At 50.0% G+C, this 27750-nt stretch overlaps 1 protein-coding gene across 1 annotated transcript; it reads left to right on the plus strand.

The window, feature by feature from the left end:
* Positions 1-558: 558 nt before the first annotated feature.
* LOC144607442 (ras-related protein Rab-3A) lies at positions 559-27032 on the plus strand. The gene is made up of 5 exons (XM_078424304.1): positions 559-695; positions 10169-10396; positions 13196-13314; positions 15171-15295; positions 17584-27032. Exons 2-5 carry the CDS (start codon positions 10169-10171, stop codon positions 17772-17774), a joined length of 663 nt encoding a protein of 220 aa, XP_078280430.1. The 5' UTR covers positions 559-695; the 3' UTR covers positions 17775-27032.
* The last annotated feature ends 718 nt before the right edge of the window (positions 27033-27750 follow it).

Raw genomic sequence — 27750 nt, forward strand, 5'->3', positions numbered from 1 at the left:
GTGCAGAAAGACGTCTTGCTGCTTTTCCATGGCGTTTTGCAGCCAAATCTCTCGCCAATCCACCCCCCACCCCCCTCCCGCCTCTCACTCCACACCCCGCCGAGAATAGCAAAGAACATCGCACGGGGGGGGGTTGGTGTTGGAGCCAAAAACAACAGCATGCATGATTAATACGGTGTCATTACTTATTCATGAGGCCCACCTTCATTGCAAATAAAATGTCACCTATTTTGCCCCCTAATGTAGTCGGAATTAAGCCCGCCTTGCTGCCAGCACCCTTTAACTTTTTGCAATGGGGGAATTGCAAAAGAAGAGAGAAAAAAAATGTTTTAGCTGATCAGTTTGGGGTTGGCAGGAGCCTGATTGTCCTGAATTATTCATTGGGTGCCTTTTTTTTGGCCCCCCCCTCCTTTACGAAATGCAAACGCTTTTAGTTGTATTTAATACTTCAATTGCAAATGTAAAAATCGCACAGATATATATTACAACGGGGTGGGCTGGAAGGAATAGAAAGGGGATTTGTGTTTTTGGGTTAAAGTGTGTTTGTAGGAGCTGCCAATCACCCGGTGGGGGGGGGGGCGAGTCCCGGGCCCGGGAGTGACGTCACGGGAGCTGTCAATCAGCCGCTTGCTGTGCTGTTGAAGGTCTTGCAGTGTTTTGTGGAGAGTCGGTGCTGAGGCGAAAACGTTGCAAAGGTAAGGCTTAAAGCAAGCTTGAACCCCCCCCCAAACCTGCATCAACCCCCTCCCCCCCCAAACCTGCATAAGGGTTAAAGCAAGCTTGCACCCCCCCCCCCCCCCAGACCTGCATCAACCCCCTCCCCAACCTGCATCATCCCCCCCCAAACCTGCATAAGGGTTAAAGCAAGCTTGCAACCCCCAACCCAAACCTGTATCAGGGGGCGTCATCATTGCATTTCACCAAATCGTCAATTATTATGAATTATTATTATGTTTTAAGGGTTAAAGCAAGCTTGCATCCCCCCCCCAACCCAAACCTGCATCACATCGCACAGGGAGGCGTTATCATTGCATTTCATCAAATCGTCAATTATTATTAATTATTATTATATTTTAAGGGTTAAAGCAAGCTTACACCCCCCCCCCCCAAAAAACCCCATAACCTGCATCAGGGGGCGTCATCATTGCATTTCACCTAATCGCCTATTTTTTAAAAAAAATTATATTGCAACAGTATGTGCAGGCAAAACTGTAACCTTCATTTGACACAGGACAGATAGATGGATGCAGGGGAGAGATGGGCGGAAAATGCATCCAGAGGATGTTGCAGCTTGCATCAATGCAACGATTCGTCTGTTGCAAGATCCCAGCTGGGTTCATTAATGGCCCCTGGAGCTGATGCTGATTGATCTCTGGCCCTTGCATCCTTGAGCCGCTGGCATCCACTCCCTGCCCGGCAGCCGCTCTCAGTCGAGGTGTGAAAGCGACATGGTGCCTCATGCAGCAAAAGCTGAAGCTAAAGCTGCGGCCGCTTGGTGCTGAGGCTGTCATTAAACCTGACCGCCGCCTCTCCACTGCAGCAAGGCTGATCCGGGGGGAAGGTGGGGGTGGGGAAGGAAGGTGGGGGGGGGTGGGGAAGGAAGGTGGGGGGGGGGGGTGGGGAAGGAAGGTGGGGGGTGGGGAAGGAAGGTGGAGGGTGGGAGTGAAGGTTGGGGCGGTGAAGGTGGGGGGGAAGGTGGGGGGGGGAAGAAGGTGGGAGGTTGGAGTGAAGGTTGGGGGGGGTGAAGGTGGGGGGGGGTGGGGAAGGAAGGTGGGGGGTGGGAGTGAAGGTTGGGGGGTGAAGGTGGGGGGGAAGGTGGGGGGGGGAAGAAGGTGGGAGGTTGGAGTGAAGGTTGGGGGGGGTGAAGGTGGGGGTGGAGGTTGGGTGGGGAGGTGAAGGTGGGGGGTGAAGGTAGGGGGTGGGGAGGTGAAGGTGGGGGTGGAGGTGGGGAGGTGAAGGTGGGGGGTGAAGGTAGGGGGTGGGAGTGAAGGTGGGGGTGGAGGTGGGGTGGGGAGGTGAAGTTGGGGAGGTGAAGGTGGGGGAGGTGAAGGTAGGGGATGGGGGTGAAGGAACCGGTGCATTTCCCCTGAACCCACCGATTGAGCTGCATCCATTGCTGTAGATATTAACAATGAAATATATATTGCACGGTTTCCAATGTGTCTCATGCACCAGACACATAGAAGACAAATGCAATGTATCTTTACTGCAATCAAACCACAAGTGTGGTTAGAAAATGGTCACGAGTTTGCCTTTTGCTTTCCGATAGAGGGCAAATCCAGCTGGAACATGGCTGGAGGTGCTGGTTCCACGACTTATTTATAAATCGCCCAACAGGCTGGCAGGTGTATGTATGTATGTATGTTTGAGGGTATGTATACTGTACTGTGGAACCATAGGGACGATGTCTCGGCCATTAGAGGGCATCCACTTGTCAATAACTGGGCTGCAAATAAACCAGGACAAAAAAATTTTGTTGCCATTTTTGCACTTGGATAATTGCTATCTTCGATGTATTTATTGTAACAGCCCTATCATCCCTACTTATACAAACGAATACAGTGCAAAATGCTGGAGTAACTCAGCGGATCAGGCAGCATCTCTGTAAGAATCCAGGAACTGCAGATGCTGGTTTATACCCAGAGATAGACACAAAGCGCTGGAGTAACTCAGCGGGTCAGGCAGCATCGCTGGAGAAAAAGGATGGGTGGCATTTTGGGTGGGGACCCTTCTTCAGACTAAAGTAGGTTCCCGAACCGAAACGTCATCAATCCTTTTTGTTCAGAGCATCTGTGTGGATCATGGATAGGTGTCGTCTCGGGTCAAGACCCTTCCAAGGATCTCGACATGGAACGTCACCTATCCATTCTCTCCAGAGATGAATATTGATTTCTCTAACTACAAGTAACCCTGGCATTCCCTCTCTCTCCATCCCTCCCCCACCCAAGTCGCACCAGTTTCTCGTTCTCACCCAACAAACATCTAACAATGGCCTGTTTCCTTTATCATCGTTACTTTTTTGCATATCTCTATCATTCATTGTTCTTCATCTCTCCACATCATCGTCTCTATCTCTCGTTTCCCTCTCCCCTGACTAGTCTGAAGACGGGTCTAAAACCCAAAATGTCACCAATTCCTTCTCTCCGGTGATGCTGCCTGTCCCGCTGAGTTACTCCAGCACTCTGTGTCAATGGACAAAAGACAATAGACTCCAGCAATTTGTGTCATTTTGTTTATTAACCAGCATCTGCAGTTCTTTGTTGCCACATTCAGACTAATTACACTCGCGTTTGTGACAAACTTTACCTTCCAATCTGTGCCGTGTGCTGTAACAGTGGACCTATTGATTGATAGATTGATTGATGGAAAGATGCAACACATGAGCAGGACCCTCGGCCCAACAGGTCCACGCCGACCATCGATCACCATCGAATCTTATATTTCACATCCGGGGGCACACCAGGGGCAATTTACAGAGGCCAATAAGTTGATAAATTCATGTCATTGGAGCAGAATTAAGCCATTCGACCCATCATGTCTGCTCCGCCATCCATCCGATCATGGCTGATATATCCTTCTCTCTCAACTCCATTCTCCTGCCTTCTCATAACCTTAATCACCCTTACTGATCAATATTGCACCATTGAATCAAGGAGTTGTCAATCTCCGCTTTAAAAACGCACAACGACTTTGCCTCCAAAGCCGTCTCTGGCAAAGAATTCCACAGATTCACCACCCTCTGACTCAAGAAATGTCTCCTCATTTCCTTTGTAAATATAACGTCCTCTTATTCTGACTCTGTGCCCTCTGGTCCTAGACTCTCCCATTAGTGGTAACATCCTCTCCACATCCACTCTACCCAGGCCTTTCTACCGTATTAACCGACTGTTCCCATGAGTACTGTATTCTATCATTAAACAGCAACAAACCTGTGCGTATAGTAATGTGTTATGGTGCAATTCATCCGTGCAACGCATCTGTGCCCAGCAGTCGTGCACCCCAGCATTATCCAGTCACAGGCCTATGCCAACCATTTCTTTACAGTATTGGTGACAAATCTGTAATTAACTGAAGTCGTCTAATAATCAACACTGCAGGCATGCCAGCTCCATCTCTCTGTGGTCTTCAGAGTGAGAATTGGCTGCCATTTCTTGCATGTGGGAACAGTGATGATGCTTGAAAGAGAGTAGGAAAAAAACTGCAGATGCTAGTTGAAATCGAAGGCAGACACAAAATGCTGGAGTAACTCAGCGGGTCAGGCAGCATCTCTGGAGAGATGACGTTTTGGGTCAAGACCCTTCTTCAGATCAACACCCTCAACAAACGTTTCCTTGCATTCTTGAATTTTACTTGCTCCCCCTGCACCGATCTGCGTTTGGCCCATATCCCTCCAAACTTGTCCTATCCATGTACCCGTCTAATGGTTTCTTCAACGCTACCATAGTCCCTGCCTCAACTACCTCCTCTGGAAGTTCGTTCCATACACCCACCACCCTTTGTATGAAAGAACTTTGTGCAGCCTCTGCCACAGGTGGGACAGGACATTATGGATGGAACAAATGGTTGGTGAAGTCCATTGTCCTTGCACAGCAAGCTACTGTGCGCTCACAGCTCACAACAAGGAGATGCAAGGTCCTCGGAGTTGTCCTGATGTCCCTCCATTCTGAGGGGCCAAGGAATCACGGATCAATGAGGATTCTCCAATTTTACAAATAAGTTTTGAGAACATTCTCTCATCATCTCCTCAGCCCAGCTGATAACCCTGTGCCCAACTTGGACTCGCACCTATTTCTCACCCTCCCCCCCTCATTTGTCCCCCCCTTCCCCGTTCATTCCTTACTCTGGCTTCACAATTCGCACCTCTTGTGTCTGTATCGCACACATTTGTCTATTCATCTCTGCCTTCCCACACGGGCGGTCACGGTGGCGCAGCGGTAGAGTTGCTGCCTTACAGTACCAACAGCGCCGGAGACCCGGGTTCGATCCCGACTACGGGCGCTGCCTGTACGGAGTTTGTACGTTCTTCCCGTGACCTGTGTGGGTTTTCTCCGAGATCTTCGGTTTCCTCCCTCACTCCAAAGACGTGCAGGTTTGTAGGTTAATTGGCTCGGTATAAATGTTTTTAAAAATTGGTCCTAGCGTGTGTTGGATAGTGTTAATGTGCGGGGATCGCTGGTCGGTGTGGACCCGGTGGGCCGAAGGTCCTGTTTCCACGCTGTATCTCTAAATTAAACTGAACTCCCTCCCATCCCCACATCCACCTCCACAATCATCCCTAGTAACGGTACGTGGGTAGAAGGTTTTGGGAATCTGTTGTTGAGCTCTGAGGTTGGCCAATTTCATGACAACATGGACCCTTGCTATCCCTCTCTCTCCGTCCCTCCCCCTTCCCAGATCTCTGTCTCCGACTACATTTTATCTCTGCTTTGTTGTTATATTCTCCCAGCTAACAACGATCTATTCTACAAGTTCCTTGATCTCTTCCCTTTGTCCTATTTTCACACTTTACACTTCCTTATCTCTGTATCTCCCTCTCCCCTGACATCAGTCTAAAGAAGGGTCTCGACCCAAAACGTCACCTCTCCCTTCTCCAGAGATGCTGCCTGTCCCGCTGAGTTACTCCAGCTTTTTGTGTCTATCTTCGGTTTAAACCAGCATCTGCAGTTCCTTCCTGCACAGATTGTGACCTGTTGATTGGCAAGCAAATGTTGACTTTGGTTGACTTGTATTGCCAAATTTGGAGGATTATATTGAGAGAACGTCAGTGGTATCTCATTAGTGCATTGAGGGGTCTGCTTCAGATAGCTGTGTAGGGAGGAACTGCAGATGCTGGTTTAAACAGAAGACAGACACAAACAGCTGGAGTAACTCAGCGGGACAGGCAGCATCTCTGGAGAAAAGGAATGGATGACGTTTTGGGTCGAGGCCCTTTTTCACACTGTTCAGGTAGTTCATGTCTCCGAGTTTCTGGAGTTTTCGAGATACAGCGTGGAAACAGGACCTTCGGCCCATTGAGTCCACGCCGGCCAGCGATCACCCGTACACTAGTTCTCTGTCCTACACCACTAGGGGCAATTTTCAGGAGCCAATTAGCCTACAAAGCTGTACGTCTTTGTGGGAGTGTGGGAGGAAATCGGATCGCCTGGAGGAAACCCACGCAGTCACGGGGAGAACGTGCAAACTCCACACAGGATGGCGGGACCTCCACTGACTGGTGTAATGTTGGGTTTGAAACCTTGGTCTGTGAGCAATCTTGTCAATGTACAGCCCGGGGCAATGTTGGTTCAGTGAAGGAGATGGTGAATCCATCCCATCATTGACATCTGCCTTTGCTGAGGGCAGGCTCCAGAGGTGTGGAGATGGTCCATGTTTTCCAGCATCTCTCCGTGGGCCAGTGGGTAGCAACATGCAGTGGGCACCGACCGGTCTGCTGGAGGTCCATTCGTGTGTGGATGCTCCAGTTGAGGTCTGTTTTCATGCAAACTATAGTCAACGAGTTGATGATGACTTTGGACATTTACCTTAGAAAGAGTGCATCTGTAACATCATTGTGTGTGTTCAGCTCAATAGACAATAGACAATAGACAATAGGTGCAGGAGTAGGCCATTCAGCCCTTCGAGCCAGCACCGCCATTCAATGCGATCATGGCTGATTACTCTCAATCAGTACCCCGTTCCTGCCTTCTCCCCATAACCCCTCACTCCGCTATCCTTAAGAGCTCTATCCAGCTCTCTCTTGAAAGCATCCAACGAACTGGCCTCCACTGCCTTCTGAGGCAGAGAATTCCACACCTTCACCACTCTCTGACTGAAAAAGTTCTTCCTCATCTCCGTTCTAAATGGCCTACCCCTTATTCTTAAACTGTGGCCCCTTGTTCTGGAAAGCTCAATGACCGCCTTGTAGGAGGGAACTGCAGATTCTGGTTTATACCAAAGGTACTGTAGACACAAAGTGCTGGAGTAACACAGCAGGACAGGCAGCATCTCTGGAGAGATGGGATGGGTGACGTTTCGGGTCGGGACCCTACTCTCAGTCTGAAGAAGGGTTCCGATCCGAAACGTCACCCATTGCTGCTCTCCAGATATGCTGCCTGTCTCGCTGTGTCACTCCAACATTTTGTGTCTACCTTCGATTTAAACATCTGCACTTCCTTCTTACACAAAGAGTCTGCTTGTTCTTAGAGGTGGACGGGCTTATTTTGGAGAGGAATGAGATAGTTCTTCCTGGTGATCTGGCCAATATTTATAGTCATAGAGTCAGACTGCATGGAAACAGGCCCACTACCGATCAACATGTCCCACCTGCCTGCGTTTGGTCCATATCCCTCCAAACCTGTCCTATCAATTTACCTGTCTACCTGTTTCTTAAACGATGGGATAGTCCCAGCCTCAACTACCTCCTCTAGCAGCTCGTTCCATACACCCACCACCCTTTGTGCAAAAAAGTTACCCCTTGGATTCCGATTAAATCGTTTCCCCTTCACCTTGAACCTATGTCCCCCGGTCCTCGATTCCCCTACTCTGGGCAAGAGACTCTCCCGTCTCCCCGATCTATTCCTCTCATGATTTTATACACCTCTTGAGAGAGAGAGAGAGCACCCAGAGAAAACCCACGCAGGTCAAGGGGAGAACGTACAAACTCCGTACAGACAGCGCCCGTAGTCGGGATGGAACCCGGGTCTCTGGCGCTGTGAGGCAGCAGCTCTACCCGCTGCGCCACCGTGCCGCCCCACTCTTGCTCGGCAGAATCCGAATGCTGGTGGTGAAAACAGTAGAGGGTGACCAGCCATGTGTAACCACGGAGACCAAGCGTGACACAGCACGACTGCACGTCCACTCTCGTGAGTGTGAACACAGCCCCAAGCTGCTCTAGTTGTAGGTTGCCCTGGTTCCCACGGTGAAACAGCGCTCACCCACTGAGATAGAAACAGACAATAGGTGTCAACTTATTTACATCGGCGAAACCAAGCGCAGGCTCGGCGATCGCTTCGCTCAACACCTGCGCTCGGTCCGCATTCACCAAACTGATCTCCCGGTGGCCCAGCACTTCAACTCCCCCTCCCACTCCCAGTCTGACCTTTCTGTCATGGGCCTCCTCCAGTGCCATAGTGAGGCCCACCAGAAATTGGAGGAACAGCACCTCATATTTCGCCTGGGCAGCTTGCAGCCCAGTGGTATGAACATTAACTTCTCCAACTTTAGATAGTTCCTCTGTCCCTCTCTTCCCCTCCCCCTTCCCAGATCTCCCTCTATCTTCCTGTCTCCACCTATCTTCCTTTGTCCCGCCCCCCTGACATCAGTCTGAAGAAGGGTCTCGACCCGAAACATCACCCATTCCTTCTCTCCTGAGATGTTGCCTGACCTGCTGAGTTACTCCAGCATTTTGTGAATAGAAACAGACAATAGGTGCAGGAGGAGGCCATTCGACCCTTCGAGCCGACACCGTCATTCATTGTGATCATGGCTGATCGTCCACAATCAGTAACCCGTGCCTGCCTTCTCCCCATATCCCTTGATTCCACAAGCCCCTAACTCTCTCTTAAATCCATCCAGTGAATCGGCCTCCACTGCCCTCTGTGGCAGAGAATTCCACAAATTCACAACTCTCTGGGTGAAAACGTTTTTTCTCACCTCAGTTTTAAATGACCTCCCATTTATTCTAAGACTGTGGACCCTGGTTCTGGACTCCCCCAACATTGGGAACATTTTTCCTGCATCTAGCTCGTCCCTCTCGACCTTCTAAATGTCGGATGTGAAGCAGCCGGCAGGCTACAACCCGCTGTGTCACAACCCGTGACGTTGAGTCAGTGTTGGGGTGATTAATGGCTTGGTTCTCTGAGCTTAGAGCAACATTGCATCACGTCTTCACACTCAAAGTATGTCGGAACAGCAGGAGGACGGGAGCACTCACCACCTTTAAAGGACTCTTATCTTCCAAGCACCAACTCACCTTTGTGTAGAAAAAAAGACACAAAGTACTAGAGTAACTCAGCGGGTCACAGAGTGATACAGTGTGGAAACAGGCCCTTCGGCCCAACTTGCCCGCACCGGCCAACAATGTCCCAGCTACACTAGTCCCACCTGCCTGCGCTTGGTCCATATCCCTCCAAACCTGGCCTGTCCATGTACCTGTCCAACTGTTTCTAAAATGTTGGGATTTGGATAGGTATATGGATAGGAGGGGTTTAGAGGGTTATGGTCTGAGTGCAGGTAGATGAGACTAGGTCAGGGAGAATGGTCGGCGTGGACTGGTAGGGCCGGACAGGCCTGTTTCCATGCTGTAGTTGTTATATGTTATATGTTATATAGACCCAGCCTCAACTACCTCCTCTGGCAGCTTGTTCCATACACCCACCACCCTCTGTGTGAAAAGGTTACCCCTCAGATTCCTATTAAATCTTTTCCCCTTCACCTTGAACCTGTGTCCTCTGGTCCTCGATTCCCCTACTCTGGGCAAGAGACTCTGTGCATCTACCCGATCTATTCCTCTCATGATTTTGTACACCTCTATAAGATCTCCCCTCATCCTCCTGCGCTCCATGGAATAGAGACTCAGCCTGTTCAACCTCTCCCTGTAGCTCACACCCCCTAGTCCTGGCAACATCCTCATAATGTCAAGCAGCATCTGTGGAGAACATGGATAGGTGACGTTTCACAGAGTGCTGGAGTAACTCAGCGGGTCAGGCAGCATCTGTGGAGAACATGGATAGGTGACGTTTCACAGAGTGCTGGAGTAACTCAGCGGGTCAGGCAGCATCTGTGGAGAACATGGATAGGTGACGTTTCACAGAGTGCTGGAGTTTCACAGGTGCCCCTCAGACTATCCTTGATTGGTATTTGCTGGCTTTATCGTGCACTAAAAGTTATTCCCTTATCATGTATCTATACAATGTAAACGGCTCGATTGTAATCATGTATTGTCTTTCCGCTGACTGGTTAGCACGCAACAAAAAGGTTTTTGCTGTATTGTACACGTATTGTACACGTATTGTACACGTATTGTACACGTATTGTACACGTATTGTACACGTATTGTACACGTATTGTACACGTATTGTACACGTATTGTACACGTATTGTACACGTATTGTACACGTGACAGTGAACTAAACTGAGGTGGGAGTTGTTGGAGTGCCCTGTGATCATTGAGCATCATTCTGCTTTGCAGATGGCTTCAGCGACAGACCCTCGTTTCGGACAGAAGGAATCGTCCGATCAGAACTTTGATTACATGTTCAAGATTCTGATCATCGGGAACAGCAGTGTGGGGAAGACTTCCTTCCTGTTCCGATACGCGGATGACTCTTTCACTCCAGCCTTTGTCAGTACGGTCGGGATCGACTTCAAAGTGAAGACCATCTACAGGAATGAGAAACGGATCAAGCTTCAGATCTGGGTAAGTCACGAAAAAGCTGCAGTAACTCAGCGGGTCAGGCAGCATCTGTGGAGAACATGGATAGGTGACGTTTCACAGAGTGCTGGAGTAACTCAGCGGGTCAGGCAGCATCTGTGGAGAACATGGATAGGTGACGTTTCACAGAGTGCTGGAGTAACTCAGCGGGTCAGGCAGCATCTGTGGAGAACATGGACAGGTGACGTTTCACAGAGTGCTGGAGTAACTCAGCGGGTCAGGCAGCATCTCTGGAGTTTTGGGTCAAAACCCTTCTTCAGACAGAGTGCCACAGAAGGCTGTGGAGGCCAAGTCGATGGATATTATTAAGGCAGTGATAGATAGATAGATTCTTGATTGGTACGGGTGTCAGGGGTTATGGGGAGAAGGTAGGAGAATGGGGTTAGGAGGGAGAGATGGATCAGCCATGATGGAGGAGCGGACTTGATGGGCCGAATGGCCTAATTCTGCTCCTATCACTTATGACATGACCTTATGTGTCGGGGAGAGGGAAACGAGAGATATAGACAGCATTCAAGAGAGAGCTAGATAGAGCTCTTAAGGATAATGGAGTCAGGGGGTATGGGGAGAAGGTAGGAACGGGGTACTGATTGAGAATGATCAGCCATGATCACATTGAATGGTGGTGCTGGCTCGAAGGGCCGAATGGCCTACTCCTGCACCTATTGTCTATTACTTAGGACAAATGACTGAATGATGTGCAGAAAGCAACGATGATCAAGGAAGGGTGGAGCCCACAACGGTCTATTGTTGGCTGTGTGGTGGGTGACAACGAGTTGTACTTGCAGTATAACTCGACAGGACGGCAGTGAAACTAGTACAACGACATGGGTGGGGGGAGGGACGGGGAGAGAGGGGGGTGCAAGGGTTACCATCTAGTTAGCAAAATCAATATTCAAGGTGACTCCCGTCTCCTTCCTGTTGTGAACCTACAAGGCCCGGGTCACCGCGGTGAGATGGATCATGTACACGCTGCTGCCTCTCCAGCTCTAGAACCTTCCGTGAGCTTGGGTACCTTCCTATTCACCTCTGCCCCATTGCGGACATCGGACTTTGTCTCTGGAACTGGTGCACTACAATGCGAAGAGCTGCTGTACACTGATCAGCCGATACATTATGCCCTGATGAGCCAAAACATTATGACCACCTGCCTAGTGAGCTGTGTACTGCGACACATTCCTCCCGTGGCCACCATTAAAATATTCTGTGACTTGTGTCACAGTCGACCTTCTGTCGGTTCGGACCAGACGGGATAGCCTTTGTTGCCCCTGACATCAGTCTGAGGAAGTGTCTCGACACGAAACGTCGCCCATTCCTTCTCTCCACAGATGCTGCCTGACCCGCTGAGTTACTCCAGCACTCTGTGAAACGTCACCTATCCATGTTCTATAGACAATAGACAATAGACAATAGGTGCAGGAGTAGGCCATTCAGCCCTTCGAGCCAGCACCGCCATTCAATGCGATCATGGCTGATCACTCTCAATCAGTACCCCGTTCCTGCCTTCTCCCCATACCCCCTCACTCCGCTATCCTTAAGAGCTCTATCCAGCTCTCTCTTGAAAGCATCCAACGAACTGGCCTCCACTGCCTTCTGAGGCAGAGAATTCCACACCTTCACCACCCTCTGACTGAAAAAGTTCTTCCTCATCTCCGTTCCAAATGGCCTACCCCTTATTCTTAAACTGTGGCCCCTTGTTCTGGACTCCCCCAACATTGGGAACATGTTATCTGCCTCTAATGTGTCCAATCCCCTAATTATCTTATATGTTTCAATAAGATCCCCCCTCATCCTTCTAAATTCCAGTGTATACAAGCCCAATCGCTCCAGCCTTTCAACATATGACAGTCCCGCCATTCCGGGAATTAACCTAGTGAACCTACGCTGCACGCCCTCCATAGCAAGAATATCCTTCCTCAAATTTGGAGACCAAAACTGCACACAGTACTCCAGGTGCGGTCTCACCAGGGCCCGGTACAACTGTAGAAGGACCTCTTTGCTCCTATACTCAACTCCTCTTGTTACGAAGGCCAACATTCCATTGGCTTTCTTCACTGCCTGCTGTACCTGCATGCTTCCTTTCATTGACTGATGCACTAGGACACCCAGATCTCGTTGAACTCCCCCTCCTCCTAACTTGACACCATTCAGATAATAATCTGCCTTTCTATTCTTACTTCCACAGATGCTGCCTGACCCGCTGAGTTACTCCGGCACTCTGTGAAACGTCACCTATCCATGTTCTCCACAGATGCTGCCTGACCCGCTGAGTTACTCCAGCACTCTGTGAAACGTCACCTATCCATGTTCTCCACAGATGCTGCCTGACCCGCTGAGTTACTCCAGCACTCTGTGAAACGTTACCTATCCATGTTCTCCACAGATGCTGCCTGACCCGCTGAGTTACTCCAGAGTTCTTTCATCATTTTGTGTCTATCTTTTAAATCCTGAATATGATAAGCTTCTGATATATGAAGCCAAGATTGGCATAGAAGGGGAAGATTGGATGAAAGTGTGGCCAATGTTGAACCAACACAATGGAAACAATTTCTTGCCAAGGAACTGCAGTTGCTGGTTTATACCGAAGATAGACACAAAATGCATCAGTCTGAAGAAGGGTCTCGACCCGAAACGTCACCCATTCCTTCTCTCCACAGATGCTGCCTGACCCGCTGAGTTACTCCGGCACTCTGTGTCGACCATGGAGTGCGATTGAGTTTTGTTCACCGTGCTACAATGCCTCGGCGTGTTTGGCAAATGCTGTGCCGTTTGGTGTATCCGCAGGACACGGCTGGACAGGAGCGGTACCGGACGATCACCACCGCCTACTACCGCGGTGCCATGGGCTTCATCCTGATGTACGACATCACCAACGAGGAGTCCTTCAACGCCGTCCAGGACTGGTAAGTCACCCGCGCTTGTCCAGCGAGAAGGAGTTCACAGCCCCGTGAGTGACGCTGGGCAGAAGGTGCCATTCGGCCCGTCAGGTCCGTGCATGCTGTCTCAAAGAGATCCCCACTTCAGTCTGAAGAAGGGTCTCGACCAGAAACGTCACCCATTCCTTCTCTCCAGAGACGCTGCCTGGAACTACTCGAATCTTATTGAAACATATAAGATTATTAAGGGGTTGGACACATTAGAGGCAGGAAACATGTTCCCAATGTTGGGGGAAGTCCAGAACAAGGGGCCACAGTTTAAGAATAAGGGGTAGGCCATTTAGAACGTAGATGAGGAAAAACTTTTTCAGTCAGAGAGTTGTAAATCGGTGGAATTCTCTGCCTCAGACGGCAATGGAGGCCGATTCTCTGAATGCTTTCAAGAGAGAACTCTTAAAGATAGCGTGGTCAGGGGATATGGGGAGAAGGCAGGAACAGGGTACTGATTGAGAATGATCAGCCATGATCACATTGAATGGCGGTGCTGGCTCGAAGGGCCGAATGGCCTCCTATTGTCTCCCTTATGAAGGTATGAAGCTGAAGGGTGATCGTGTTGAGGAGGTTGGGGAGGGATGTTTGAGGGCAGTCCGGGCAAACGGTGACACTCAGATTATCATCATCATCATCATCATCATCATCATCATCATCATCATACTTTATTAGCCAAGTATGTTTTGCAACATACGAGGAACTTCATTTGCCATACCGTCATACCAATAAAAAGCAACAGGACACACAAAATACATTTTAACATGAACATCCGCCACAGTGACTCCTCCACATTCCTCACTGTGATGGAAGGCGAAGAAAAGTTCAATCTCTCCCTTCTTTGTCCTCCCACGGTCGGGGGCCTCTGACCTTCCGTTGACGGGACGATCTTGGCTCCTGTAGCCGACGGCGATGTATCTTTACATTTAAAAAATACAACTATGTTTGCATCTCCCCTGACTCTCAGTCTGAAGAAGGGTCTCGACCTGAAACGTCACACATTCCTCCTCTCCAGGAATGCTGCCTGACCCGCTGAGTTACTCCAGCATTTTTGTGTCTGTCATCAGTTTAAACCGGCATCGGCAGTTCCTTGCGACAAATAAAATGAATGAAGTGCGTTGGGAATCATTCCTGTGTCTGCACGCGCTTATGGCAATTTGTAGGAAGGAACTGCATTGATGCTGTCTGTCCTGCTGAGTTACTCCAGCTATTTGTGTCTATCTTCGTTTTAAACCAGCATCTGCTGTGAGTTTAGTTTAGTTTAGAGATACAGCGCGGAAACAGGCCCTTCGGCCCACCGAGTCCGCGCCGACCAGCGATCCCCGCACACTAACACTATCCTACACACACTAGGGACAATTTTCACATTTACCAAGCCAATTAACCTACAAACCTGCACGTCTTTGGAGTGTGGGAGGAAACCGAAGATCTCGGAGAAAACCCACGCAGGTCACGAGGAGAACGTACAAACTCCGTACAGACGGCACCCGTAGTCGGGATGGAACCCGGGTCTCCGGCGCTGCATTTGCTGTAAGGCAGCAACTCTACCGCTGCACCAACGTGACCGCCCTGCACAGGACGGTTCAGTTGCCTGATAACAACTGGGGGAGAAACTGTCTCTGAATTTTTAGATTTATATTTAGAGATACAGCGCGGAAACAGGCCCTTCGGCCCACCGAGTCCGCGCCGCCCAGCGATCCCCGCACATTAAGACTATCCTACACACACTAGGGACAATTTTTACATTTACCTAGTCAATTAACCTACATACCTGTACGTCTTTGGAGTGTGCGTTGCTGAACTGTGTTAAATGCATGGTTTTGTGTTCTCCGCAGGTCTACACAGATTAAGACCTACTCGTGGGACAACGCCCAGGTCTTGCTGGTTGGGAATAAGTGCGACATGGAAGATGAACGCGTGGTGCTGGCAGAGGGAGGCAGGCAGCTGGCCGATCATCTAGGTATGATGCCAGACGTTACATTGGACTTCAGAGATACAGCGCGGAAACAGGTCCTTTCACCAACGCCGGCCAGCGGTCACCCCGTACACTAGCACTGTCCTACACACACCAGGAACATTGTCACCCCGTACACTAGCACTGTCCTACACACACCAGGAACATTGTCACCCCGTACACTAGCACTGTCCTACACACACCAGGAACATTGTCACCAGGGGTCACCCTGTACACTGCACTATCCTACACACACCAGGAACATTGTCACCCCGTACACTAGCACTGTCCTACACACACCAGGAACATTGTCACCCCGTACACTAGCACTGTCCTACACACACCAGGAACATTGTCACCAGGGGTCACCCTGTACACTGCACTATCCTACACACACCAAGAACATTGTCACCCCGTACACTAACACTATCCTACACACACCAGGAACATTGTCACCCCGTACACCAGCACTATCCTATACACACCAGGAACATTGTCACCAGGGGTCACCCCGTACACCAGGGGTCACCCCGTACACCAGGGGTCACCCCATACACTAGCACTATCCTACACACACCAGGGACAGTCGCACTTTATAACCGAAGCCAATTAACCGACAAACCTGCAAGTCATTGGAAACAGCAGCATAGGGTCTCGACTCAAAACGTCACCCGTTCCTTCTCTCCAGAGATGATGCCTGCCCTGCTGAGTTGCTCCGTCTATAACTATTGAGTGGTACAGCGTGGAAACTGGCCCATCAGCCCAACTTGCCCACACCGACTAACATGCCCCATCTACACCAGTCCCACCTGCCCGTGTTTGGCCCCTATCCCTCCAAACCTGTCCTATCCATGAACCTGTCTAAATGTTTCTTAAACGTTATGATAGTCCCAGCCTCAACTACCTCCACTCTTGGTGTAAAAAGGTTACCCCTCAGCCTCTTTCCCCCTTCACCTTAAACCTGAAAACTGTAAGGTCCAGGTTGAGCAACAGCTTCTTCCATCAGGATATTACACACTACAGACTGCAACCAAACAGACCCTGCCTCAACTACCTGCTCCGGCAGCTCGTTCCCTGCACCCACCACCATCTTTTGTGTGAATGAGGATACTATTTGAGCGGCACGGTGGCGCAGCGGTAGAGTTGCCGCCTTACAGCGCTTGCAGCGCCGGAGACCCGGGTTCAATCCCGACCACGGGTGCTGTCTGTACGGAGTTTGTACGTTCTCCCCGTGACCTGTGTGGGTTTACTCCGAGATCTTCAGTTTCCTCCCACACTCCAAAGACACACGTACTGGTTTGTCGGTTAATTGGATTGAGTCTGTCTATTTGGTATAAGTGTAAAATGTCCCCAGTGTGTGTAGGATAGTGTTAATGTGCAGGGATCGCTGGTCTGTGCAGACTCGGTGGGCCGAAGGGCCTGTTTCCGCGCTATATCTCTAAACTACACTGTGGGGCAGCAGTTCTACCGCTGCGCCACTGTGTCGCTGTGCGCACATGAAGAGCATCCCACTGTACCCCGCTCCACGTGATGTGTGCAGTGACAGCAGTGGAATTAGACCATTCGGCCCATCGATCCACTCCGCCATTCAATCATGGCTGATCTCGGCCCCCTCATCCCATTCTCCTGCCTTCTCCCCGGAACCCTCGACACAATAGACAATAGGTGCAGGAGGAGGCCATTCAGCCCTTTCCTGCCTTCTCCCCATACCCCCTGACTCCGCTATCCTTAAGAGCTCTATCTAGCTCTCTCTTGAATGCATTCAGAGAATTGGCCTCCACTGCCTTCTGAGGCAGAGAATTCCACAGATTCACAACTCTCTGACTGAAAATGTTTTTCCTCATCTCAGTTCTAAATGGCCTACCCCTTATTCTTAAACTGTGGCCCCTGGTTCTGGACTCCCCCAACATTGGTAACATGTTTCCTGCCTCTAACGTGTCCAACCCCTTAATAATCTTATACGTTTCGATAAGATCTCCTCTCATCCTTCTAAATTCCAGTGTATACAACCCTAGTCGCTCCAGTCTTTCAACATATGACAGTCCCGCCATTCCGGGAATTAACCTAGTAAACCTACGCTGCACGCCCTCAATAGCAAGAATATCCTTCCTCAAATTTGGAGCCCAAAACTGCACCCAGTACTCCAGGTGCGGTCTCACTAGGGCCCTGCACAACTGCAGAAGGACCTCTTTGCTCATAACACCCGTTAGAACACCCGTTCCAATCAAGGACTAGTCCACCTGTGCCTCGAATAACGAATCTGCTGACCGACCGTTCCGACCGTCTGCTTGCAGGGTTTGAGTATTTCGAGGCCAGCGCTAAAGACAACGTCAACGTCAAGCAAACCTTCGAGCGGCTGGTGGACATCATCTGTGAGAAGATGTCGGAGAGCTTGGATGCAGCGGACCCAGCCGTGACAGGGGTGAAGCAAGGTACACAGCTGAACGAGCAGCCAGCCCCACCACACCAGGACTGTGGCTGCTAAACACGGACCACCAGGCAGCCCCAACACTCCTCTATTTATTTCCCTCCACCCTCCCTCCTTCACTCTCTCTTCCTCCCTCCCTCTCTCCCTCTCTTTCTCTCTCTTTCTCTCTCTGTCTCTCTCTTCCTCCCTCCCTCCCTCCCTCCCCCTCTTTCTCTGTCTCCCTCCCTCTCGCTCTCTCTCTCCCTCCCTCCCTCCCCAGGCCTGAGAGTGAATGCCCTCTCCCTCCCAAAGTAGTGCCTGGAGCCGGGTGGACTCAGCGTGCTGAGGTAACTCAGCGGGACAGGCAGCACCTCTGGAGAGAAACAATGGGTCGAGACCCTTCTCCCCACCCGAAGCGTCACCCATTCCTTCTCTCCATTCCAGCTGCCCGTCACACTGAGTTACTCCAGCACTTTGTGTCTGTCTTCGGTTTAAACCGGCATCTGCAGTTCCTTGCTGCACAGGTTGCCTGGAGCAGGGTGTTGTGTGGTTGAGATGGGCAGGCGATGGTGGCTGTGAACCTCCGCCAGACTCTCGATGTGTTACACTCTCCCCCCCCCCCGCTCCCCTCTCCAGGTGACGCTCAGTGTGGCATTTGTGACAATCATCACTTGCTTTACACACAGTCGGTGTGAACACCGGCTTCTGCCCCACACTTCCATCCCCGGGTTACTGCCTGCAGATGTCTGCCTGAGCAGGGAGGTTCGGTAATGTCACAGTCAACATTTGGCCTTTCTGTTTAACTGTGAATTATTCCCATTTGAAAATATTATTTCTTGTGCCATCTCTGATACTGCTTGCTGTGTGTGTCTGTGTGTGTGTGTGTGTGTGTGTGTGTGTGTGTACGTGTGTATGTACATGCGTAAGTGAGCGTGTATGTGCGTAAGTGTGTATGTGAGTGCATGTTTGAGTGCGTGTGTGTCTACATGTGTGTATGTACACGTGTTTGTGTGCGCGTGAGTGTCTGTACGTGTGTGTGTACCTGTGTGTACATGTGTGTGTACATGTGTGTGTGTGTAAGTGTGCATGTGTGTACATGTGTGTGTATGTGCGTACGTATGCATGTGTGTGTGTGTGTGTGTGCGTAAGTTTGTGTGAGATGTGCACACATGCACATGGAAATGCTCCAGTTTTGCCGCTAGTTGCCGGGGTCTACATGTAACGGGGAGTGCGGCCCGTGTTGGCACCAGGATAGACGGTGGGGCTCACTGACCGGCCCCACTCACTCACTCACTCACTCACTCATTGCTAACTCAGCCAACCCTCAGGTCACCATCACTGGATGCATTCAGGAGAGAGTCAGACCCAAGGCAGACACACAATGCTGGAGTAACTCAGCGGGTCAGGCAGCATCCCAGGAGAGAAGGAATGGGTGACGTTTCGGGTCGAGACCCTTCTTCTGACCGATGTCAGGGGGGGAGAGAGTTAGATGGAGCTCTAGGGGCTAGCGGAATCAAGGGGTATGGGGAGAAGGCAGGAACGGGGTACTGATTGTGAACGATCAGCCATGATCACATTGAATGGCGGTGCTGGCTCGAAGGGCCGGATGGCCTCCTCCTGCACCTATTGTCTATGTATGTATGTATGTCACCATCACTACATGTTCTCACTCGGCTGCCGAGGCAACGCACAACTGTTCACACTCAACAAGGGTGACGTACACAGGCGAACACTGCACCTCTTTTCCACATGAGTGCAAATGGAAGAGAGATACGGGCCAAACGCAGGCAGGTGTGACTGGTGTAGACGGGACGTGTTGGTCAGTATTGGCAAGTTGGGCCTGTGTCCATGTTCTATGACTCTGTACCTTCCCGTTTAATCTGTTTTGCCCGACCCTGCGACGTTGAATTTCGCCGCGTTAAGCATATTTCCTCATCTCTCCTCTCTCGGTCTGTTGCTAAACCACTTCAGCACCACCTCAGTTCTGGTCACCCCGATACAGGAAGGTTGTGAAGGCTTTGGAGAGGGTGGGGGGGGTGGGGTGGGGGGGTTTATGTACGGAGTTCTCTACCATGGGGGGCTTGTGTAGGCGAGATCATTAGAAATATTGAACTGAATAGGTTTATTGGCCACGTACATACACATACAAGGAATGTGCCTTGGTGCTCCGCTCACAAGTAACAACACAAACACACAGTAAACAATTAAGAATAAAGCAGGAAACATTAAGAATAAGACGTAGTTTAAACATGTGAAGAATGAAATAAAATATTTAAAGTGAAGGTAGATGCAGGTTATGGGGATGTGTCACAGAGAAAGAGTTGAGGCCTGAATTTGGGTCATAAGGGATAGGAGAAGAATTAGGCCATTCGGCCCATCAAAGTCTACTTTGCCATTCAATCATGGCTGATCTATCTCTCCCTCCCAACCCCTTTCTCCTGCCTTCTCCCCACAACCCCTGACACCCGCACTGATCGAGAATCTTGAACTTACTGAAGGGCAGGGCAGGCCTGAAGGGGACCAGATGGCCAAGTATAGCTCAGGCTCACTTGTGTGGGAAGGAACTGCGGATGCTGCTTTATACTGAAGAGAGACACAAAATGCTGGAGTAACTCAGATGGTCAGGCAGCATCTCCGGAAAGAAGGTGACGTTCCGGGTCAGGACCCTTCTTCAGACTCGGAATCTCCAGACACCTGTTCCCTTTTCTCCGGAGATGCTGCCTGACCCGCTGAGTTACTCCAACACTCTGTGGCTATCGTCCTTGTGATGGCCTCAGCAATCTCTTGTCATCAGCGACGTTCTGAGGATGTGGAGTGGCTGGCCAGACCGACGTTTAGCAGCCATCCATTCAGTGTCCATCAAAACAGCTGAGTGTGTTCAGAATCTGAACTTTACTTGGAATAAATAAATTGCTCTCAGTAAACAGAGGCAAGAATGTGCCAGATTATCACAAGAATGAAACTGCTCCATTATTGTCCTCTGGGAAATCAAACCACACCCAGCCTGTGTGTAACTCTAACCCTTCACTAACAGTGGCTCCGTTTAGTTCATTGTCACCTGTAACGAGGTACAGTGAAAAGCTTTTGTTGCGTGCTAACCCATCAGCTGAAAGACAAAACACGATTACCATCGAGCCAGTCACAGTGTACAGATACATGGTAAGAGAATAACGTTTAGTGCAAGGTAAAGCCAGCAACGTCCGATCAAGGATAGTCCGAGGGTCACCAATGAGGTAGATAGTGGAAAGAATATGGATTAACGGGTCCAGTTCAGAATGGCAGGCAGTGACTAGTGGGGTACCGCAAGGCTCGGTGCTGGGACCGCAGCTATTTACAATATACATTAATGACTTAGATGAAGGGATTAAAACTAACATTAGGTGGCAGTGTGAACTGTGAAGAGGATGCTATGAGGTTGCAGGGTGACTTGGACAGGTTGTGTGAGTGGGCGGATGCATGGCAGATGCAGTTTAATGTGGATAAGTGTGAGGTTATCCACTTTGGTGGTAAGAACAGGAAGGCAGATTATTATCTGAATGGTGTCAAGTTGGGAAAAGGGGACGTACAACGAGATCTGGGTGTCCTAGTGCATCAGTCACTGAAAGGAAGCATGCAGGTACAGCAGGCAGTGAAGAAAGCAAATGGCATATTGGCCTTCATAACAAGAGGGGTTGAGTATAGGAGCAAAGAGGTCTCTCTGCAGTTGTACAGGGCTCTGGTGAGACCGCACCTGGAGTACTGTGTGCAGTTTTGGTCTCCAAATTTGAGGAAGGATATTCTTGCTATTGAGGGAGTGCAGCGTAGGTTCACTAGGTTAATTCGCGGAATGGCGGGACTGTCATATGTTGAAAGACTGGAGCGACTAGGCTTGTATACACTGGAATTTAGAAGGATGAGAGGGGACCTTATCGAAACATATAAGATTATTAAGGGATTGGACACGTTGGAGGCAGGAAACATGTTCCCGATGTTGGGGGAGTCCAGAACCTGGGGCCACAGTTTAAGAATAAGGGGTAGGCCATTTAGAACGGAGATGAGGAAAAACTTTTCACCCAGAGAGTTGTAAATCTGGAATTCTCTGCCTCAGAAGGCAGTGGAGGCCGATTCTCTGGATGCTTTCAAGAGAGAGCTAGATAGAGCTCTTAAGGATAGCGGAGTCAGGGGGTATGGGGAGAAGGCAGGAACGGGGTACTGATTGAGAATGATCAGCCATGATCACATTGAATGGTGGTGCTGGCTCAAAGGGCCGAATAGCCTCCTCCTGCACCTATTGTCTATAGTTCACACCACTCTCTAGTTGGTGATAGGATGGTTGAGTTGTCTGATAACAGCCGGGAAGAAACTGTCCCTGAATCTGGAGGTGTGTGTTTTCACACTTCTGTACCTCTTGCCCGATGGGAGAGGGGAGAAGAGGGAGTGACCGGGGTTGCATCTAATTGCTCTCTGAAGTGACCAACTAAGTCCTTGTTCGATCAAACGACCTCGTAGCAAGGTGGCAGTGCAGACTGTAACTTAACGACAGTGCGACCTACCTGGCCTGCCAGGTGAGGCACGGTGGCGCAGCGGGTAGAGCTGCTGCCTCATAGCGCCAGAGACCCGGGATCCATCCTGACCACGGGTGCTGTCTGTACAGAGCTTTCACATTCTCCCCGTGACCATGTGGGTTTTCTCCGGGTGCTCCGGTTTCCTCCCACATCCCAAAAGACGTACAAGTTTGAATCGGACTGAAGAAGGGTCTCGACCCGAGACGTCACGCGTTCCTTTTCACCAGAGATGCTGCCCGACCCGTGGAGTTACTCCAGCACTTTTTTTTTTGTCTGTCTTCTGTGAAAAAAACGGCATCTGCAGTTCCTCCCTGCACAGGTTTGTAGGTTAATCAGCTTCTGTAAGATTGTGTCAGATGGAGCTAGTGTACGGGTGATCGAGATCGGCACGGACTCGATGGGCCGAAGGGCCTGTAACTCCGCCATATCTCTAAACCTTCTTAGGGCGGGCGGGTGGGTGGGGATGGGTAGAAAGTGCCGAGCTTGCTGCTTGAGTAACTCTGTGTTTGGCAGCGGATTGGTGGAGCGGGAGCACGTGGCCGCTGGCTGGGCGAGGTCACATGGGGCGCGGGGCGGTGACGTCACCCCTTGTCCCGTATTTGGGAGCGAGGAAGTTGGCAACCCTACTAATCCGGGACGAGGGCGGTCCCTTACGGGACAAACTAATCCAGCCCAAAGTACGGGATGTCCCGTCTAATACGGGACAGTTGGCGACCCTAGTCGGGGGCTTTCTGCCACCGTGTGTCCCACATGATGGCCGTAGAAACGTTGGCCAAAGCTGGCAGCTTCTCCATCCTTGAGAGTAAGCTTTAAGACGAAGGATAATCGCCCCAGCAGTCCATGAAGGTGGAGTCGGAACCTGTGACCTGTTGCAGACCAGTGTTCACCTTTGGTTGTTGTGGGAGGGTTTAAAGAAGTGCCCAGCCCACCACACCTTGCAGAAGCTGGACCTGAGGCTCAGTATATAGTATATATAAATATATGGCCACCCTTTTTGTATATAAGTGTAAATAGCCAGGTTATTGTGCAGCTGTGTAATGTAGTTATTGCGCCCACTTCTACGAGAAACAAAATGGCTTGATGTAGCTTCCTCTTTTAAGGTGTTTGTACCTTGTTTTCTTAACAAACCCCTCAACTTTATTGAAAAGCAATATAGACATTTTGAAATGAACTTTGTGTGTGTGCGTGCGTGTGTGTGTGTGCGTGTTTAAAACAATCTTCCAACAACCCCAAGATGTATAATTTTTATGTTCCTCGGGTTAGGACTTGTATCGTTGTTGCTTCTGTAATCCATCATTGTGGTCACACTTTTAGAAGGCTTCCACCCTTTTACTTTCATCCAAAACGTCGTTTCGGGAAATGCTTTCACAAACAAATTCAGAAGTTTAGAATGATTGGTTTAGTAAAGAGAGGCCGGGGGGTTGGGGGGTGGGGGTGGGGGGTCCCAGCCAGCGTGGTAGCGGACGCAAGCTTGTGGTGACGTTGCTTTGGTCTCGCTGGCGTGAGGGGCTAGGGTGTGACAATGAGAGATGAAGTCCCTTGCCACGCACCGACACGCGGAGGGAGATATGAGCAGAGCATGGGCGAGAGAAAACCTCCTTGCTTCTCCTGAAAATATCCTTTCCGGTCTCTGTTTTGGATTTCTGCTCGGGTCAGGAAGTTGGAATGGAGGACATTCAGTCCAAACATTGTCCAATGATTACTCTGTACTGAACCCTTCCTGCCCCTGCCCCAGGGGTGTTTGTTGGGACAGCGTAGTCAAGGGGGTTAGGACCGTACCTAACCAGTGCTGTGACTGATATCCACGGGCTGTCTGTTCACAAAACCAACACTGCTGACCGACTGAAGATGTCACCCTCGATATTTATCCGTGTTATATTTAATTTACTGGTTGTGGGTGTCACTGTTTGCTGGACCCACAATCCTCCTCTTTCAGTGCGGTAATCTGTGTCCATCCTCATGAACCTGGTTCCATTTCTCTAATCACATGAGAAATCTTCTTGCAACTGTGGTTGAAAGTTTAAGAAGCATTTGGACAGGCACATGGACAGGACAGGTTTAGAGGGACATGGGCCAAATGCAGGCAGGTGGGACTAGTGTAGATGGGGCATGTTGGCCGCCGTGGGCGAAGTTGGGCCGAGGCCTGTTTCCACGCTGTGTGACTCTATGTCTGAATTGTTAAAGACCAAACAGTCCTGGAACTAGTTGATCCAAACTTAATTCCACCAATCCTCTGCTGCTGTGCAGCCAAGAAAAATCTAATGATGAGGGGTGATATTACTGATTAATGTTCCATTTGGTGAAGAGGTGAATTGGGGCAGGCTGTGCCAATGCATCTGCATCTTTTCATCAAGACCTTATTCACCGCCCCTTCCAAAGTCGTCCTTTGTGGACTTCATGCTTCTATCAGAACGTCTGTGAGGAGATAACAGGGTGGATGGAGAGAGGACAGTAGACTTCATAAGGACGGAGGTTCCAATGAGGACTTACAAGTCAGCAATGGAGATTCCTTCATTTGTGTGCGAGATGGTGAAACTTTGGCATCAATATTTCCATTGGTAGATTGAAGGGAGGGAGGGAGGCAAAGAAAACTGCAAATGCTGGTTTAAATCGAAGGTCGACACAAAATGCTGGAGTAACTCAGCAGGTCAGGCAGCATCTCTGGAGAGAAGGAATGGGTGACGTTTTGGGTCGAGACCCTTCTTCAGACTGATGTCAGGGGAGGGGGCGGGACCCTGCCCCGAAACGTCACCCATTCCTCCCTCTCCAGAGATGCTGCCCGACAGCATCTTGTGTCGACCTTTGAAGGAAGGGATAGAGTTTGTGGAGAGGAAGAGTGGCCATGAGCTGAGGATGACAGACACATCAGTGGATGGGCAGGGGTCACAGTGAGCAAAATGCCCCAGGGCTTTTGAATAGAGATTGTAGGTGTGTAGCATCAGTAATGGGGAGAGCATCCTGTTCATAAGTTGTAGAAGCAGAATTAGACCATTCGGCCCATCGAGTCTACTCCGCCATTCAATCACGGCTGATCTATCTCTCCCTCTCAGCCCCATTCTCCTGCCTTCTCCCCGTAACCCCTGACACCCGCACTAATCGAGAATCGTATCAATCTCCACCTTTAAAAATTCCACTGAATAGGCCTCTGTGGCAATGAATTCCACAGATTCACCACCCTCTGGCTAAAGAAACTTCTCCTCATCTCCTTTATCAAGGAACATCCTTTTATTCTGAGGCTGTGACCTCTAGTCCTAGACTCTCCCGCCAGTGGAAACATCCTCTCCATATCCACTCTATCCAGGCCTTTCACTATTCGGTTTGTTTCAATGAAGTCCCCCCCTCATCCTTCTAAACTCCAACGAGTACAGGCCCAGTGCTGTGGCCATGGATCTCTGTTGGCTCTGCAGAGGCTGGGGGGGGGGGGTTGGATAAGACCAAGGCTGGGCAGTAAATGTGGAAGGTCTGTCCCTCCCTACATATCCCACCCCAACCCAACCCAACTCACATCTTTTGAACGTGGAGTCAAAGGAGTGAGTGATGATTTTGCAGAAAGCCTCTATCTCCTACTGGCACTATCGGCATTTTGGAGAGCAGAGGGAAACAAACTGGGCGATGGGCCGAGGGCATTGGAGGCTTCAGGTACATTGTCGTGGTAAGATGGTCAATATTCTGTTCTCACTTGGTCAAGCGTTGAGTTTTGTCGTTAAGTTTAAGTTTAGTTTATTGTCACGTGTACCGAGGTACAGTGAAAAGCTTTTTTGTGGCGTGCTGTCCAGTCAGTGGAAAGACAATACATGATTACAATCGAGCCGTTTACAGTGTACAGATTCACGATAAGGGAATAACGTTTAGTGCAAGGTAAAGGCAGCAAAGTCCGATCAAGGATAGTCCGAGGGTCTCCAGTGAGGCAGATGGTAGATCAACACTGCTCTTTACTTGATGGTATGTTGGATCAGTTGCCTGATAACAGGATTAATAGAAAGGCGTTTGTACTTGGAGAAGTTGCTAATCAAGTGGTGGAATTCAGAGCAAGAATCCAGCAGCATTAGAACAGTTGCTGATAGATCCAGGAAGGAATTTATTTCCACACAGAACGAGGAGACGGTGAAACTCGCCGAGACAGGGACACGTTGAGGAGGGTCTACAGGGGGGGGGGGGGGAGCTGAACACAAGCGGGAACGAGGAAATGGAAGGATTGGTGATGGAGGCATCCTTTGATGGAAGTCCCTTGTCTCGGAGGGGAGACGGGTGACGGAATTCTCTGCCACAGGGGGTTGCGGAGGCCAGATCAGCAGAAATATTTCAGTGAAGGTAGATAGTAGTTCAGGACTGCTCTCTAGTTGTGCTTGAATGAATCAATTGCCCGCTAACTCAATGTGGGCAGAGTAAAGATCACCTCCATTTTCCGGTCAACCCTCGAACCTGTTCCAGAGAACAGAATCCTGATCAGAAAACTGCCTCAATAGACTTAGCCGGTCTCAGCACAGGTGTGGCCAGATGAGACCGTGTCCCTTCGCAAGGGCCAGATTTTATCATAAATTCTTTTTTTCTCCCCGCTTTGTGAAGCACATAGCTGTAGAAATCTTCAGACTGTCTCCCTGCCTGTTCTCGTTGTGTGAAACGTGCTAGTTCTCCAAAATATGGACTTTCTGTGGGTGTTGGTCAATATCAAAGATTTATTTCAAAGAAACAAGAAATTATATTTAAAGTGTCAAAAAAAAAACTAGGCTATGAATGATTCTCAGTTTATGTATTAAGAAGTTCTGTTGTGTAAGATATTAAAAATCCACTAAAATTATCTTAAAATAACGTGTCGTGTCTTTTATTCCTAAAAAGATTTTGGATCATTTAAACAAAAGGCACAAAATGCCGGAGTCAGGGGACATCTCTGGAGAGTCTGATGAGGGGTCTCGACACGTCACCCATTCCTTCTCTCCAGAGATGCTGCCTGTCCCGCTGAGTTACTCCAGCACTCTGTGTCTGGCTTCAGTGTAAACCAGCATCTGCAGTTCCTTCTGAAACATCTCTGAAGAACATGGATAGGTGACGTTTCGGGTCAGGACCCTTCTTCAGACTGATTGTTGTGGGGGGGATAGCCAGAAGAGAGGGGGGGGCAGGACAAAGCTTGGCGAGTGATGGGTGAATACAGGTGGAGGGGGGGGGGGGTTTCATGGGCAGATAGTCGAACAAAGGCCAGAGATGAAAAGGCAAAAAAAGGAAGATAAGGCTAGAAGCGTTGTGAAACGTGAATATAGATGGGGAGAGGGGATGGGGGGGCTGGGTGCAGGTGGGGGAGGGGAAATGAAGAGCGGGGGGGGGGGCAGAGGGAAGTGAAGAGCGGTGGGGGGGTGCAGGTGGGGGAGAGGGAAGTGAAGAGCGGGGGGTGCAGGTGGGGCAGAGGGAAGTGAAGAGCGGTGGGGGGGGGGGGGGGGGGGAAGAGTGCAGGTCAGTTTGTCACCTAATTATCTAAAATTAGAGAATTCAGTGTTCATACATTTAGATTGAAAGGT

The sequence above is a fragment of the Rhinoraja longicauda genome, chromosome 28 (genome assembly GCF_053455715.1).
Source record: "Rhinoraja longicauda isolate Sanriku21f chromosome 28, sRhiLon1.1, whole genome shotgun sequence".
NCBI classification, from domain to species: Eukaryota; Metazoa; Chordata; class Chondrichthyes; order Rajiformes; family Arhynchobatidae; genus Rhinoraja; species Rhinoraja longicauda.

Coding starts and splice junctions, on each gene's coding strand:
- LOC144607442 (XM_078424304.1), top strand. CDS start 10,169: ATGGCTTCAGCGACAGACCCTCGTTTCGGACAGAAGGAATCGTCCGAT. Junction 13,315..15,170: donor TTCAACGCCGTCCAGGACTG/GTAAGTCACCCG, acceptor TGTTCTCCGCAG/GTCTACACAGATTAAGACCT. Junction 15,296..17,583: donor GCAGCTGGCCGATCATCTAG/GTATGATGCCAG, acceptor GTCTGCTTGCAG/GGTTTGAGTATTTCGAGGCC.